At 35.1% G+C, this 17,207-nt stretch overlaps 1 protein-coding gene across 6 annotated transcripts in view; it reads left to right on the top strand.

The window, feature by feature from the left end:
• COBLL1 (cordon-bleu WH2 repeat protein like 1) overlaps positions 1 to 14,212 on the top strand; it is a 151,289-nt gene extending 137,077 nt beyond the window's left edge. For 4 of the 6 annotated variants that reach the window (XM_047772757.1, XM_047772755.1, XM_047772754.1 and 1 more), the window contains 4 exons: positions 518 to 612; positions 3,176 to 4,797; positions 7,367 to 7,543; positions 12,994 to 14,212. In XM_047772757.1, coding sequence (XP_047628713.1) covers positions 518 to 612; positions 3,176 to 4,797; positions 7,367 to 7,543; positions 12,994 to 13,080 — 1,981 coding nt within the window. In that variant the 3' untranslated portion in view covers positions 13,081 to 14,212. Of the gene's footprint in view, positions 1 to 517; positions 613 to 3,175; positions 4,798 to 7,366; positions 7,544 to 12,975 lie in introns of all 6 variants that reach the window. The other 2 variants (XM_047772760.1, XM_047772756.1) reach the window with 2 other exon arrangements.
• Positions 14,213 to 17,207: the final 2,995 nt, after the last annotated feature.

Here is a 17,207-nt window from a genome sequence, read left to right as displayed (position 1 = left end):
CGTTAAGTTAGAAATGCCACAGTATAAATGAAGATGAAATCAAGTAGGCAAAACAGACCATTTCTATCAAAGTTTTGCTTTAATTTGCATGGGACTGTCTCCAGGTTAAACTCTTCTATCACCAAAAAGACCCAATGAGGTCAATTCAAATTCTGACTTGTCAGAAGCTGACCTTGCCAGATGCAAGAAAAAATGTCTGAGAGTAAATTTCATATAGTTGCTTTTTCTTTAAAAGATAATAATTGATAATAACTAAAGACACTTTGGGGGAAGGTGTCTATTTTACCAAGCTTCATACCTCTTTCTTTGTAATGGGGCCACAGCATTTCCTCTCAGTTGCATTTTTTGTTATTAAATTTACAGTATTTAGCAAAAAAAGATGATTATTCCAGTCCATCTGTCTTTGGAAATTATTGCCTTTTTTCTCCTCGTGTGTGTGTTTGAATAGTATCGATATATAACATACAATATTATATGAATAGTATCAATATATAACATACAATATTATATTTTACAGAGGACCACACATTATGGTATACAATGCAAGCAACGAAGAGAGCATAGTTGATGGTGTAAGAAACTTGATGTCACTGGGCCCAAACCAAGAGAAAGGTGAGTTATATAAATACCAATAGGCAACACTTTCATAGCACTTACTATCGGCTAAGGACCTTTCTTAAGTTTTTTATATGTATTGTCTCATTTGTGGGTATTATTATTTTACAGATAATTGAGCCACAAAAATATTATGTAACTCACCTGAGGTCCCACAATTAGTAAGCAGTAGACCTCAGATTTAGACTTGGGCAATATGTGTTCATTCCAAAATGTGCTTCTAACCACCATGTACTCTAATTTTATTATTAAATTTTAGAGGTTATTTAACTTACATCTTGGAGCTTGAAAATGGATACTCCATGTATACTTGTGATCGACTTCTTTTTTCTGTCTGACTCCCTAGGCCTATTTAACTTCACAGTCAGTTTACTATATCTTGGGTAAAACTTGTCTGATTTTACAGGCACAAACCATCTAATTATGCAACAGTATTTACCAGTACTTCCCATTACCCACCCCCAACTCTAGACAGTTTATTCTCCTGCTAATGACATATGTCACTCAGTTCTATCATTAGGGCTATGCTCATTTTTATCTTTGCCTGGAAAATAATTTTCCATCTATCTCAACTATTCAGCTATTGTCCAAATCATGCCACTTATTCTGTTACTTGATTTCTAGAAGCCATGCAGTTCTCTGATCTTAACTCAACTAAATTGGAAAGTCTTGGATCAGAGAAATATCTGGTACTTTATCTGAATTCCTTATAGCACCTAGCAGAATACTAAGATACTATTAAAGTATATATTTAGGGTTGCATTTCAGCAAAACATGATAGTATACAAATAGAAGAGGCAAGGAATGCACAGTGGTATTTTAAGGTGATATGAAGGAAGTGGCTTATTCTCATTGTCTAATATGTTAACATTATAAAACTAGGTTAAGATTCACAGAAAATAAAGTTTATATATGTGTGTATATATATATATATCAATATATATGTATTATTTATAGATATGTATGTTCCATTTTAAAATTATATATTTAATATAGGAACCTTATAAAATAAGAGAAAATAATAACCACTGTGATCAAATAATTGTGCAGTTAGGGCAAAAGCAAGAAAATATTTTTTAAAAATTGTTTATAAATTTACCTGGCAACATGATTTTTTGGCATGCATATCTTTTTTTCTTCTTCTTCTTTAACAGAAGAACTATTTGAAATAGCTTATGACATTTGGGGCAGTGAAATTTATCTTATAGATGAAAATGAGTGATTATAAAACTATAGAGGGATGCTTAACATCCTATCACAATTTGATTTCCAAGGGCCACATTTCACTTGAACTATGCAAACTATCTTATTTGAAAGGAGAGGCCACCAAGGCTAGCTGGTTTTTCAGGAGAAATGATTCTTTGTGGCATATGACTAGAGGAGGACAGTATCTAAATCACTTGGCTCCATACAAGACATGTGGTGTACACTCATAAATCTATTTTCTTCAGGATGCTTCATTCCAGCTCTTTGCCATCATTTTGTTGGCTGGCAATGGCTGCTTTGTTAACCTAGGCACTGCAAATGGTTTTCATGAGGTCTGAATTAGAATTAAGAGGAAGGAGTTCCCTGGTGGATCAACAAGTTAAGAATCAGGTGTTGTCATTGCTGTGGTTCAACCCCTGGCCCAGAAACTTCCACATGCCACAGGCATGGCCAAAATAAAAAAGAATTAAGAGGAAAAGTAGTGCTGGGGAGAGGGGGATTGTTTTCCCTACCTGGATTCTGACATGAGAAATATAACGATGTCTTTTTCTCAGAGGAATAGCAAGCCCACATTAAGTGTTTTTATGTAGTTCAGATCACCCATAATATGACTGAAAACAAAGTTTTCTTAAAGTATTTAGCAAAAACACCTAATTAACACGACAGCCAACTTTGGTTCTATTTTTACTTCAACCCTTAAAGGTAAGATTCTGTTGTCTGCTTTAATTAAATTGATAGAATTTTCTGAGATTATTTCCCTTTTAATGTTAGGTATGAAATATAAACAGGGTAGGGGTTATAGAAAGACAGAATCAATGCATAAACAATAGGACAGGTATTTTGTTTGAATTTGCCAATGTCTCTGGTCATTCTTTATTTTTTTTATTTTAGGGCTGCACCCATGGCATATGGAAGTTCCCAGGGTAGGGGTTGAATCAGAGCTGTAGCTGCTGGCTTACGTCACAGCTCACAGCAACACTGGATCCTTAACCCACTGAGTGAAGCCAGGGATTGAAGCCATGTCCTCATGGATATTAGTCAGATTTTTTACCTCTGAGCCATGATGGGAACTTATCATTCTCTTTATTTTTGGATTTTTTTATGTCCACTCCCACAGCATATGGAAGTTCCGGGGCCAGGGATTGAATCCAAGCTGCAGCTGTGGCAACATCGACTCTTTTAACCCACTGTACAGGGCCAGAGATCGAACCTGTACCTCCTCAGCAACTGCAGTTGGAATCTTAACCCACTGCACCACAGCAGGAACTCTCCCTTTTTCACTTTGGAGGAGGAAAGCATTGAAAACTTAAGGTTTTTCCTTTTTTTCATATACCTTGTTATTTTTTTTCTCTAGACAAAAATGAAATAATTGTCATTCCAACAAACACAGAAAATAATATGGAAAATGGAGTGAGAACAGAAATCAATGTAGGAGGTATTGCCAAAAATAACAATGTGGACATGAAAGTTGACAGACTACCAAATTATCAGGCATATAAAACTGATACTACTAGAAGTTACAAGGAAAATCATCTTGCTACTTCATCAGCACCAGATCAAAAACTGAGTGAACCTAGTACAGAAAAGACAAAAATGCAAGATGCAGCAATTCAGACTATCCCTTCCTGTGATAGTTTTGATGGGAATCACCAAGATCATAATTTGTCTGATGTTAAAGTTGATGAAAGTGTGCAGACTTCAGGTAACAACAAATCAATTCAACACTCATCTTTAAGTCCACAGGATCCTATAGATACCTCAGGAGAATTCAGGAGTCAGGCCCCCCTGCGAACTGTATATTCAGAAGAGCTACTTCCCAGAAAAGATCCAATTTGTGCACATGGTAATGATGATCTTCTGTCTCCTGTAGATGGGACTGATAAAAATTCAACAGCTTCTTACATAAAGAATTCTCCACTTTACAGACAAGACTACAGTCCCAAGCCAAAACCTTCAAATGAAATTACAAGAGAGTACATACCCAAAATTGGAATGACTACTTACAAAATAGTGCCCCCCAGATCCCTGGAAATATCAAAAGATTGGGAATTAGAAACCACAGGGTATAAAAATGATCAGGAGACAAAGATTTTAGGAAAAAAGGACACTCAAGAGAATGTGAAAGAAACTGCAATCCAAACAGAAGATCTTGTCATTTCTGAAAGCCTGAAGGAGCCACGAGAAGACCTGAAACCAGAGCCTACCCTGAGAACAGAGCATCAGGTGCAAAGGGAGGAGAGCTGTACCCGCAGCACAATAGCGAATCCTCTGAAACCTACTCCCAGAATGACAAGAGACACTGGCACTGCTCCTTTTGCACCAAGTTTGGAAGATATAAACAATGTTTTGGAGTCTAAACTGAAATCTCGAGTTTCAAATCCCCAGACCAAACCAAGTTCTTTTTTCTTGCAGATGCAAAAAAGAGTTTCAGGTCACTATGTGACATCTGCAGCTGCCAAGAGTGTTCAAGCTGCCCCTAATCCTACTCCGAAGGAATTAATAAAGAAAGAGGTAGAAAGTGATACAGTACCTCCTCCAGAGCCAACTCTTTCTCCCTTAAGTAAATCTCCTCCACAGCCCCACATTAAAAATACTGATGATGACAGCACTAAGAAGCCCACAGAAACCTCTCCCCCTCCCTTAGCCTCTCCCCCTCCCTTAGCCTCTCCCCCTCCCTTAGCCTCTCCCCCACCAGTAGCCCCTAAACCTGTTACTCTTCCCACAAGTCAGTCAGCAGCACTAAATCTGAAGACTCTGAAAACTTTTGGTGCCCCTCGACCATACTCCAGCTCTGCTCCTTCACCATTTGCCCTCGCTGTGGTAAAACGGTCACAGTCTTTCAGCAAAGGCCGTACGGGCTTATGCAATGAGGAGGTCGACAGTGCATCCTCCCCAACTCCGACTGACACACAGGAAGGGAAGATTCCTTCTGTAAATACATTTGTGGACATCCCACAACTAAGTGTGAGTCGTAAGGTAAATGTAACCTTCTAAAAGTAAGGGATTCTTATATAACATGGTTTAAATGGGGTTAACAAGCATGTCCGTATGTTTGTGTGTTACTTAACTCTGAATTCATATTAATCTATTGCCAAGCTACATAAGATAAAAAGAATGGCAGTACATGGCATCTCATTATTTACCCTCAGAATATTATAATTAATATAACTTCATCAGGTCATCATTATGAAACTGTACCATTAGCAAATATTTTCATTAAGTTTCTTTGCTTGTTGGAGTTCCTGTCATGGCACAGTAGAAACAAGTCCGACCAGGAGCCATGAGGTTGCTGGTTCGATCCCTGGCCTCACTCAGTGGGTTAAGGATCTGGCATTTCTCGAGCTGTGGTGTAGGTTGCAGACGCCGCTCGGATCTGGCATTGCTGTAGCTCTGGCATAGGCCAGCAGCTGTAGCTCCGATTCGACCCCTAGCCTGGGAACCTCCATATGCCACAGGTGCGGCCGTTAAAAAGACAAAAAAAAAAAAAGTTTCTTTGCTTGTACAGTTGTGTAGTGTGTTATTTTATAGTTCTGACTCTAGTTTTCTGTGAATTGCTTATCTCAATTTGTTTATAACTTTTCTGGATGTCTTGGTTTATTTTTCTTCTCCAATCCATAATAGCAAAATAAATAGTTTTAATTATATAGAATATAAGCAGTATCAAAGACATGATAAAATAACCAAACATCTCTCAGTTATGCATTTTCTATTACATATACTCAACCTCAGCTTACCAAACATTGTTACATAGAAATAATTTAAGTTGAACCCAGAGTTTACATATGTAATTTTCTTAATATCCCACAATATCCCATTTTATTCAGTGTCAACTTTAATTATATTATGTTGATGAAAATATCACTTAACCATCATTTAACCTTAATCATGTACAAGAAAGGGGGATTTGTTGACTCTTTGTTTAATCAACTAAATGATATATAGTCAAAGGAGAGAATGAAATTCGGTGTGAATTATGATAATCTACATGCAATTTAAAAAAATACATTGTATACTTTTACTCTGATAGTGTTTAAAGAATACATTCATATTTGTATGACAGTTCCAAAAGTATTTTATACTATTTTTCAAACATTTCCAGAGTTAACAGAACATTAACCACATTTCCAAGTAAATATTTTTCCATAATTTTAAAGCAGTATTTACCTTAAAGAATTTCTTCATATATTTCACATTTACGTTTATTACTTTAATATAATGTCAGAAAGAGATAATAGAGAAACTAATTTTTTTTTCTTGCTTTTCAGGGCCGCAGCCATGGCATATGGAAGTTCCCAAGCTAGGGGTTGAACTGGAACTAGAGCTGCCAGCCTATGCCACAGCCGTGGCAAGTGGGATCCGAGCTGCATCTGTGACCTACACCACAGCTTAGGACAACGCCAGATCATTAACCCACTGAGCAAGGCCAGGGATCGAAACCACAAGGATGCTCATCAGTTTGTTTCTGCTGCACCACAACAAGACCTCCTGAAACTAATATTTTACTTAGGAACAAAGCCTGTTTTTGTTGTTGTTGTTGTTGTTGTTGTTGTTTTTCTTAAAATGAAATACCATTTCTAAACAACAAGAGCTTGATTTAGATAATAGTTTTTATTTTTTGCTTTTTAGGGGCCACACTGGTTGCATATGTAGGTTCCCAGGCTAGGGATCAAATCAGAGCTACATCTGCCAGCCTACACCACAGCCACAGCCATGCCAGATCCTTAACCCACTGAGCAAGGCAGGGATTGAACCCGCAACCGCAAGGTTCCTAGTCATATTTGTTTCCGCCGTGCCATGACAGGAACTTCTAGATAATACAGTTTTTTGAGCCATTGTCTGAAGTCTGTTTAGCTCATCTTTTGTGAAGATATTTGGCAGGTTGAAATAGACATTTTTAAGATGGTTTGAATACAGCTGACAGTTAAATCAGTAAATATCCCTTCTAAGAAATTTAATTAAATTTTGATTCTTAAATTTGAAAATTTCTAATATTTATTTTTAGTCTCGTGGGAAAAATAAACATGGCCATCACTTAGTACCTGTGACTTCCAGAAACAAAATAAGCTGCTACATGTAACATAGTCATTGATAGAAGATATGTTAGGTTCCACTGGCATGAAATTGCCAGTATTTCGTCCATTTGTACTATCAAATATAATAATTTCACAACCCTTATATATTGGATCTATGAAAGAAGTTTTCAGTCTCTGAAATTTTTTATTATTTGGCTCTGCTAGCCAACTCCAGTGGAGAAATCAGCGTTATTTGACTCAAAGGCAGTAAAATTACCACCGTATTTATGAAACAAAGAAAGGTATCATTTTTCTTCCTTAGCCTCCTGAGTTCAAGAGCAGGGAAAGTAATTCCCTCATCTTCTAGCTGATCTCTGGCAGCAGAGATCACTGAGTAGATGAGGAAACAGCTGTCTAAAACACCATTGTGGTAAATGGTGATTCTTGAAGAGCTATTGATGATGAACATGTTTTGAATAATGGCCCATTCTTCACTTAGTATTCATACAAATATTTCACATTTATCTTTATAGGAGAATAACTCTGTACATAATGAACAGAATCTCCAAATACCATCTCCTACCGACTGCCCATCATTCACCCTTAAGAGACAAAGTTCTTCCACATTCCAAAGCTCTGACCCAGAACAGATCCGACAGAGTTTGCTGACTGCAATCCGTTCTGGAGAGGCTGCTGCCAAATTGAAAAGGGTAAGTTTTCTTTATCAGATGGGTGACAGTGGGTTTATTTTTAACATTGTCCAACTAATACTTAGGGGAAATTGTTTTCTGGCTTTTAAATTTGAATAGGGAAGATGCCAGAAGTTACTCTTTTATGTCAAGGGTCATTTTTGAAGTATAAGCTGAGAGAGTCCAGAGTATTACACAGACTTAAAAATATGTCAGGTCTATTTTCCAAAACATGGGCCAGGTGCAGAACACGAGTTTTGCTCATTATTATATAACTATATATAGAAAGTGCCCTGGACTCTCATTTTAAGAAATTGTGTTAGCACAGCAAGAAAGATTTTTTTGAAAAGAAAGTCCCTCTTTTATTCCAGAAAAGCTGCACTATTGCAAGAGCCTGAAAGTTTTAGTCATAACTTCTGCAGTGATCAATTCATACATGGGATTGAGTGGCTGGGGGAGGAGTTTTACAGGTTAAACCAAAAAAATATAGGGAAAATCTACATAATTTAGAGGAAACCTAACACAGAAAGAAATTCAGATCTTAATAAGGCCCTGCCAGAGTCTAGCTGCTCTTTGCAAGGAGGTGTGCTCCTCAGGCAAACCCCAAAAACATCATGGGGAATTATTTGTAGATGAATTTCCTCCCTTTGTCACCTTCATCTGCTGAAAGAGGATGGGGTGAAGCCCTGAGCCTGGCATCATTACTTGGGTTTCCTAGAGGCTGCAGTCTCCCTAAATGTCTTTATTGTTCTTTCCTTAGTTGCAAGTTCTTGGACATCTAGAACAAGAAAAGTACTCATTCTTTTAATGACTCCCTAGTCATTTCATTTTGTGAATTCCTTCTCTAATCATTTTGGAAGCTGTTTAGAGAAGAGTAAGAGACTTGTTGAGCAAAGCACTGAACTCAACAAAAATCAAATCTGCAAAGGAACAGGAATGCTGCAGAGATAGGAAAGGGGGAAGGCCACCAGGCACATCCAGCCTTGCCTGCCCCAGCCAGTGCGTCTCGGTGGAGCTGTGAATGACAGCCATTCCCACAGAGGGCTTGGTGCTCCCATCTGGGCACGCATGGAGACAAGGCAAATAGTGTGTGCTGTCAGGAGTGGAGGAAACATGAAGGGATTTAAGTTTGAATTTCATGGATTATTTGTAGAGTTTGAATTTACATACCAGGCAGCAAAAAATATACATGTATATTAAAATTGGTATTTCACAGGCCATGACATTTATTTTTGTGAGAAATATGCCCCTATAAGTTGTACATTCTCATTTATGAAAATACTAATCTTGTAAATTAAGGATGTTTCAAAATTCTCAATTCATTAAGTTTGGAAGCATTTTTTTTTAAATTGAAAAATACCAAACATTGTACTAAATACTGGGAATACAAAATTGAATAAGGCTCTGCCTTCTGAGTGTTCACAGCCTGGGACTGAGAAAGTGGTACATCAGGCCCACAGGAGAACAGAAAATAATTGCAGTGCCCTTTGTACTAAGGTAGTGGATATATTAATGAATTTCAATGGACTAATTGCAAAAAAACAGTGCATTAAGTTGGAAATGCCTTTAGGCCAACAGAATTGTACAGGCAAGCAGCTATATACTTGGTATGTTATGGGCTCTGACTTGGCAGTCTCTTCACATATAAAAGTCTCATTGCTTCCAGAATGAGTTGGATGTGAATCAACACAGAAAACAACCCTAAATGATGATCCTATAATTGTATCCTGTTTATAACTCATTACTTTAGGTTCTAGTGAGTCTAAATTTTCTTTTTCAGTAGGAGGTTATTTATTGATCACTCTGACTATAGTGGCACCTCCTAAATTTTGTTTAATGAAAATTTCTTACATAATCCTTGTTCTTCCATTAAAATCAGGCCCAGGGTCTAGTAAAGTTCATGATACCTACATTCCATGACCAGCACCTTCACTTCTAATTATATGTACTAAAACATGTGGTTCTTTTCTGTACCAAGACTCAGAATATTCATGGAATATTGTTTGTAATAGCTCTAAATACATATAACCTTCATATCCAAAAATGGTAAAATGGTAGAATAAATAGAAGTATATTCAAAGAATGGACTATCAAATAGCAGTAAATTGAACAAAGTACACTAAACACAACAATGTAGAGACATACAAAAAATATGATTAAAGGTGACAGCATGCAAAACTAAATTATATTTTTTGATGATGCATATGTAGGTGGCAATTATTTTTAAAAGTGAGGAAGTAATTATAAAAATCACAAATGGGGTTACTTCCAGAAGGGAGGAAATGGGGTGGTTGGGGGGCTTATTGGAATAAGACACAATTTGAGAAGGAACCCCTCCCAAATTAGTATCAAGATAAATATCTTAATGCAATATTTTTAAATGTACAAATAAATGCAAAATGATAAAGAAAATGTCAATTTTAAATAAAGATCAATAGGGAGCTGGAAGTAGTTTTGACCTGGGCGGTGGACTACATATATATGTATGTTTGTTTTCATTGAGCTGTTTAAGTTCAGTGCACTTCTCTGTACATGCATTATATTTCAAAAATTGCAAAAGGCAGTACAAATGGTCACATGAAGGCTCTAATTTCTTGTGATCTTTGCTTAAGTCCCATATTTCTGTCCTGAACATTTCTCCTACTTTGTTTTAAATTATAACATTTCTTTTATAGAACAACAGTTACAGTGCCAAATAAAATCTCCAGTGATTTTGACAGTGGGTTTAGATTGTTCATCAGAAAGTTGGCTCTGTGTTTGCCTATATTTTGGCACCCAAATGTTTAATTTAGCTCCAGGTACCAACCTGCCTTATGGTTCTTGTTCATACCCAAGCAATTAACCTTCATTATAGTAGTTGGTTCACAGTAGAACAATTATCTAGTTGATTGCTCTACTGTAAATGTAGTCATGAGCATGCCATGTTTTTTTCATGTTTAAGGCTTTTTTTCCATACCTTACCCTCACTTGACCCCCATGTAGTCACAGTGACTTGTCTTCATATAAAGTGTTAATAAATCTAGCACAGTATTTTATAAAATGTGCTGGATGTTAAGATGTACATATGAAATCAGCAAATTGTTTGCAGAGAATAAGACAGATTAAGTCATCTATCATCATTGATTTGTGTTGACATTAAGAACTTCTCTGGCTGCTTTTGGTTCTTGCTGGCGCTTGACTTACTAAGGTTATTACACCATCACAAGGAGAATGTAGGTTTGTGAAAATAAACTGAGAATGATATTTAGTACTTGGTATTAAGTGTTTCCTCAGAAATTAAATTTAATCTTTAGCTAGACAGAAATCTGGAAGGAAGAGAAAAACTGGCTAAGTCACCCAGAATCTTGCTGGCTTGTTTAATTAGTCGGCTTTTTATTCATATTTCTTCGGTTTGAATTTGAACAATCCAGGTGTTTCAGGTTGGCAGCTCTTTCCATGTATTTTTAAAGTAAAAATAAGTGATGGTTTCATAGTTAACACTCCTTATAGGAGTAAGAAAGCTATGTGACTATTCCTGAAAATTCCTTAAACTTCAAGGGTAGGCAGTCAACTAGTAAGATGCTCACGTCAGTAAATTCTTAAATGTTACTTTTTAAAGATCGCTTCACTATGAGTGGCCTATGGTCATTGTTCAAAAAATTTAAGCAATACTTTATAAATGTTTGTAAAAAGTTACCCTATTTCATTCAAGAAATAGTCACTGAGCTATACTGTGCCAGGAACTAAAATAACCATAATATAAAGTGGGTATAAAGTGGCATTAAAATAGACAAAGTCTCTGACCTTAACAAATTCATAGAATAGTATTCTAATGATTTCTTCTTATGTTTGAAATTTAACAAATTTTTAAGTATCACACAAAATACCATTTCCTCCCAAAGCAACTGCTCTGGGTAGAGTACAGTGTAACGTTTCAAATCACTTTTGTAGCATGCAAACGTTTAATATTTCTAACAAAAATGGAATCCTCTAAAATATTCATAAACATATATGTCTCTTAGAAACTTAATTTTTTTGCATACATATCTATGCTATTCTTTTTAAGACTGCATAGTATCTGACTAGATAAATTTATTTGCTAGCTTATTTGCTCCTTATTAGTAAACATTTAAATGGAATCTAAATGATATTAAAACAATGAATATGTTTTATTTGTAGACATTTAGAACATTAGTGTGTTTTTTAAATGCTTTAGCCAAATTTACTTTCTTTTACTTTACAAAGAATATGAGAGCTGCAATTTTGGCAGGAATTGAAAAAAAAAAAAAAATAACCCCTCACATGCACAGACTTTTCAGACCAAGGTCACATAATGAAAAGTCATTACCTGTTTGTTGGCTGTACATGGAAAGAAACCCCACATGAGTACTGAACAGGGTGCACTTAAGTGTTTCTTCCCCAGTTGCAACTTTTCTTCTCAGCTGTTTTATTTCAGGTGGATGGTGTCAACCACTCTATTCCATCCTGGGTTCATAAGACAGTCAAGAAATCTGATTTGTTTAGATGAGCTATCTTTAATAAAAGGCAAGAAATGAAGCACCAGGAAACAAAGCCAAACTGAACTTGCCAATTTTATCTTCCTTTTCATTTATGTTGCTAGGCAGAACCTGTGGCCTTTTCTACCTCAGTTCTCTTCTTGGGAGGAGATAATGTTGATTAGGAAGCTAAATTTGTCAAATTATAATTGAGAAATAAACCATTTTCCTAAAATATTGTCATATATGTAATATTTCAAAATATTATAATTATTTATGATTGAGAACCCAGATGATTCTCTTTTACATTCTTATAAATAATGTTAGAATTTTAAAGTATTTAGGAGATTTTGTTTTAGTGTTTTTTTGATTCACGTACAGATTGTAAATAGGAAACTTTGCCATAGACTTTTGGAACTCAGAAGTTTATTTAGTAAGAGGGAAAAATCTACTTTTCATTCTGCAGTTGTTTTGACAAAACAATCATTGGTTTCACTTTTTTAGCCCTTCATATGAAGTCATTTTAAAAACCAAAACTACTTTTTCTTATAAATAAGGGAGTAACTTCAAGTTAATCTATATTATCAATACAAAATTATAGAATTCATTGCTTTGTGGAATTGACTTCATTCTTCTATATTCTCCAAGGTACTTTAAGGGAGCCAGAATTAATCTAGCTAAAAATGCTCTTTAACAGCTTGGCCTACAGTCTGTTTATGCTCTTGTACTTTGAATTGATTTGGTAATTTTGTAAAGACTAAGATGTGTTAATGGGTTATTTAACTTGTTTGTTGTGGAAATAACTCTAAAGTCATTTTTAATTTCATGGTAGAATGAACATTTATTCTTGGATTATTTGAAATTTATTGAATAATAAATACTAAATGTTAGCATTTACAATTAAACAGAAGTTAATGAGGTAATTGTTGTAGACTGAAAATTTTACAGCCATTCCATTTAAAATTAATGGGTGCAAAGTGTGTTTCTGTCTCTTAGGTTACGATTCCGTCAAATACAGTATCTGTGAATGGAAGGTCAAGACTCAGCCATTCCATGTCCCTTGATGCTCAGGATGGCCACTGAATGTTGCCCTGCCATACTGCACTTCACAGAACAACTTCCTACTAATGGACAATGTTGGCAAATGTATATTCAGATGTATACTAATATATTATCTATTAAAGCATAAGAATTTGTGTGTGGCTTTTAATGCCAGAAGAATTATCAGAGTTTATAATTTATAATAATATTTTTGGCCTATTTTGCCTTGAGCTGAATATGCTGCTTCAGAACTTAAAAACAAGGTGTTAGTGACTTTCATTATTTTCAAATGAGAAATAGTCACCTTTTGTTAATTTCACTTATCGACACATTCTCTATAATGGTGACTTAAGACAAAAGGCTAAGATTCATAGACTTATATTTGTGTGACACGTAAATAGCTAGGCAAACAGATCTGACATTTGCTGCCTCAGTGTTACAGTTTAATTGGAAATATTTAAGTTATATTAAAGCCTGTTTGTTCTGAAATTAGTTATGATACAAATAAATATATTCAATTTTACAGTTAATTTCAATGATGAATCACTTAGTGTTCAAGTCTTATCTTGTGTATTCTTTATGAAAGCTCATAGTATTTTAATATTTTATTAACATGGACACTTAGTTTTTTAATCTTTAGAACTTAAATTGCACAAGGAGAATTTAAATATTTTTGTATATAATTATGACATTATTGTCACACAGATATTACACATTTTATGTGCCAGAAGCCTTAAAAAATCTTTCTGTGAAAATGTTGATATATTGTGACAATTATTTCAAATTCAGTCTGTAGACAAGAGTAGGGGTTAGTTTATGTCCATATTGGAAAACTTTAAAGACTACTTGGAGGTTTCACAAATCCTGGTTTTAATTAAAGTGATAAAGTCATTACGTAGCTCAGATGCTAATATTCTCAATAATAATTTATATTTACATTAAAATTGTTAAGCAAAACAATGCCAATTTGTTGGCTGATAACTATTCTGGGGTCTAGAGCTTGTTGATATTCATTTCTACTTTAAGAATTTAATTGCTCACTTACTCTAAAAGCTTTGTCAAACAAGCTGATGTTAAGTTGGTTTTTACTAAAGCTACTGAAATTATCTGCCACTTTGGAAAATGTGTTGATTTTTTTCTCCCCCAGTTTAATAAAAGCAAGTTATGTATTTGGGATACTTTCTTTAAATGCAGTATTGTGTTAATCATCATATTTGTGTGTACTTTATCTGATCAACACATCTCTATGAGCCAGTAAACAAGTAATAGTAAGACAAGTAATAGTGTTTCAGGGCCCAGGTATTTAACTCCATGACACATGACAAGTACACATTAAAGGTGAAATATTGCTACTCTTTGCTTGAATCATATTTTTTAAATGATTTTTATTTTTTTCCATTATAGCTGATTTACAGTGTTCCGTCAATTTTCTACTGGTCACTTACGATGGAGCATGATAATGTGAGAAAAAAGAATTGAATCAGATTTGAAAATACTCTCATACGGAAACCTAAGTCAAGTCATAAAATAGGGAAGGGAGTGACTAAAAAATTGTGTTAGATTATCTGCTTGGAAAACAAACTTGGATTCCTACCTCAAACCATAAATATATTTGAGTTGAGCTTTTAAAATATTTTGAAACTGAGATGAATATATTCAATACTTCCCAGACCTCAGCATAAGAAAATTATTTAAATAAGACAAAGGCAGTCATAAAATATATTAATTTTAAAATATCAAAATTTAAATATAGTACATTAAATACTATAAAAGTGAAAAAATAAGCCACGAGAAGATGATGTTTTTAATATGTATGAATTAAATTTGGTGGGTTTTTTTGGTCTTTTTAAGGCTGCACCCATGGCATATGGAGGTTCCCAGGGTAGGCGTCGAATGGGAGCTGCAGCCACAGCAACGCAGGATCCAAGCCACATCTGTGACCTACACCAGAGCTCACAGCAATGCTGGATCCTCAACCCACTGAGTGAGGGCAAGGGTCAAACCTATGTCCTCATGGATACTAGTCAGATTTGTTTCCGTTGAGCCATGACAGGAACTCCGAATTAATTTATAAGAGTAAAAATTCCTAAAGCTCATGAAAAGACTACCTAATAGAGAAATAAGCGTACACTGAGGTGGGAGGAATCTGAAGAAGAATGAATATACATATATGTATAACTGAATTACTTTGCCATACACCTAAAACTAATACAACATGTAAAGCAACTATATTCCAATAAGATAAAAAAGTATTTCTTTTTATAAAAGGAAATCTAAAAGGTTAACAACATGGAAAGAATACTCTTTACTAACAAAGAAATACAAGTTAAAAACATAAGACAGTGTGCCACATCATACTCATCAAATCAGTAAAAATCTGTTTTAAAATAGCAAGTGTTATCAAGGACAATGAAGTAATAGAAACTCTTACTGTTGGTGGGAAAATACATTAGCACAACCATTGCATTTGCAATATCTGGTAAAACTGAAGATCTCTTGCCATGTTACCTTAAAGAAGTACTTATGTGTGTGCTTAAGAAGACATAAAAATGTTCCTGACAGCCTTGTATATGATGGCAGAAAGGAGTCCTAACCAGCACTCAACCTTGATAGTATATTCATATAATAGACTTTTGTACAGTAGTTAAAATGAACCAACTAGAATTATGCACATCAACATGGATACCTCTCAAAAATAATGAGGAAGAAAAGCAAATTGTGGAACAATGCTTGTTTTATGATGCCAGTTACATAAAATATGCAACGTGATACTATGTATTATGGCTCTAAGTAGAAAAAAATACACAGGTTTGCTGATGAGAATCAAGAAGTGAAGACTGGGTTGGGGGAGAATTACAGGAGGCATCAATTGTGTTTGGAATATTTTCTTTTATAAACTGATTTGAAAAGTTTTACTCCAGATTTTAGAAATAGTTTGTATTAAAATATTTAGGGTAATACATATATGAACCATTAAAACACATTCTGAAAAAAGTTGCTTTATTCATACTATTTCAGGAGAAAAGTATATGCTACTCTCTCTACCTGATTGGGAAAAAAATTTGAGACAATTTTCACTAATCATATCCTTAAATAATGGCAAAATGAAGCTATAGGAATGATTTAGAACCAATTTCCAATTTTCTTTTTTGTCTTTTGTCAGTTTAGGGCCACACCCACTGCTTGTGGAGGTTCCCAGTGTAGGGGTCAAATCAGAGCTGTAGCTGCTGGCCTACACCACAGCAACAGCAACATCAGATCCAAGCCGCATCTGTGACTTTACACCACAGCTCATGGCAACGCTGGATCCTTAACCCACTGAGCAAGGCCAGGGATCGGACTTGCGTCCTCATAGATACTAGTCAGGTTCATTAACCACCAGGCCAGAATTGGGAAATCCCCAATTTTCATACTTAATTTTTGGCATCTGGGCATTTTCCTTTTCCCCCATCAGGTTATTCCTTTATGATATGTATTTTTAAATTATCCAGGTTCTATATAAATTACAAGGTATGAAATGAAATATGCTCTTTTCTGTCTCCAGCATTCCACTCCCCTCTTCAGAAATGACCCATGTTAATGTTTTGGTATGAATCCCTAAATGTATTTATATCCAACACATATGGGTTTGTTTTGGGTTTTTTTATTTTTTCAGTTTGTTGTTGTTACTGTTGTTTTTAAGATTTAAAAAAAGTCACGCTCTAATAGTATTTAGGAACTTACCTTTACACCAGCAATGTTTTGGAAGAACTTTTCTTTTTGCACATATTTACCCTACCATATTTCAGTTTGCTGTTCTCTTATTGTTTCTTGATGTCATACACAGTTATGCCTAGAGTCAAGATATTGGGTTCAGAGTTTCCATTATGGCTCAACAGGTTTAAGAACTCATCTAGTATCCATGAGAATGCGGGTTTGATCCTTGGCCTTGCTCCGTGGGTTAAGGATCCAGTGTTGCTTTGAGCTGTGGGGTAAGTCACAGACCCCTAACCTGAAAACTTCCATGTACCACAGGTGCAGCCCTAAAAGGAAAAAAAAAAAAAAAAAAAAGATCCTTGTGTTCAAATCATAGGTCTGCCACTTAAGAGTCACAGAATCTTGAGCAATTTATTTCATCTGTATCTCATTTTCACCTTTGAAAATTTGAATTAATACACTTATTTCATGGC

This window comes from Phacochoerus africanus, chromosome 3 (assembly GCF_016906955.1).
Source record: "Phacochoerus africanus isolate WHEZ1 chromosome 3, ROS_Pafr_v1, whole genome shotgun sequence".
In the NCBI taxonomy this organism is placed as follows: domain Eukaryota; kingdom Metazoa; phylum Chordata; class Mammalia; order Artiodactyla; family Suidae; genus Phacochoerus; species Phacochoerus africanus.
Note: the sequence above shows the minus strand (reverse complement) of the source record. Positions and strands in the feature narration are given on the sequence as shown.